At 60.4% G+C, this 707-nt stretch overlaps 1 protein-coding gene across 1 annotated transcript in view; it reads right to left on the minus strand.

Annotated features, from left to right (window-relative positions):
- Positions 1 to 363, minus strand: part of brinp3a.1 (bone morphogenetic protein/retinoic acid inducible neural-specific 3a, tandem duplicate 1) — a 66436-nt gene extending 66073 nt beyond the window's left edge. Inside the window, exon 1 of the mRNA XM_056277367.1 lies at positions 104 to 363. Coding sequence (XP_056133342.1) covers positions 104 to 363 — 260 coding nt within the window. The remainder of the gene's footprint in view (positions 1 to 103) is intronic.
- Between the last annotated feature and the right edge of the window lie 344 nt (positions 364 to 707).

Genomic DNA, 707 nt, shown 5'->3' on the forward strand with positions numbered 1-707 from the left:
AGCTCATCAATTCATGCCATCAAAGGTGCCGAGCGACGCAAGTCGGTATCGGGGGTCAAACCGTGACGGCTGGGACGGGGGAGTGCGGGTCGGCTCTACTCACCTGTATATTTTGTACTTGGTGGTGAATCCTTGCTGGTGGCGCTCGGTGAAATCAACAAACTCCTGGGAGTGGTGGAAGGGTCCCTTGTCGGAGAGGAGCCAGCCCAGGGGCCCCGCCGCGCCGCTGAAGCCGGCCCCCGCGGCGGCTGTCTCCGCGGCCCCGGCCCCCACCGACACCCGGCTGTGGAGCAGGCTCAGTGTAAACCACTTCCATAGGAGCATGAGGGCCGTCGGGCTAATGGAGATGCACGGGCCGCTCATGCTGCTTCCCCCGGCCCCGAGGACTCCTCATTCTCTCCGTCCTCCGGACCAGTCCTGCTGGGGGGGGGGGGGGGGGGGGGAGAGAGGGGCGCAGCACGCCAGGGGGCGGTCGCCATGCAGAGAGGAGAGGGGAACAAAGTGTCACTTTGGTTATGGGGGCTGTGAGGAGGGAAGGGAAGAGTGAGAGACAGGCAAGGAAGATTTTTTTTCTTTGAAATCAATTTATCCACGTTGGACGGAAAACAAAAACACGGCATTCCCGGCATTCCCGGGTCGTTTTGCACACACACACACACATTTATTCATCCCATCACATGTGCCAAATGACGCGACTCTATTCAGGA

Source organism: Lampris incognitus, chromosome 3 (assembly GCF_029633865.1).
Source record: "Lampris incognitus isolate fLamInc1 chromosome 3, fLamInc1.hap2, whole genome shotgun sequence".
In the NCBI taxonomy this organism is placed as follows: domain Eukaryota; kingdom Metazoa; phylum Chordata; class Actinopteri; order Lampriformes; family Lampridae; genus Lampris; species Lampris incognitus.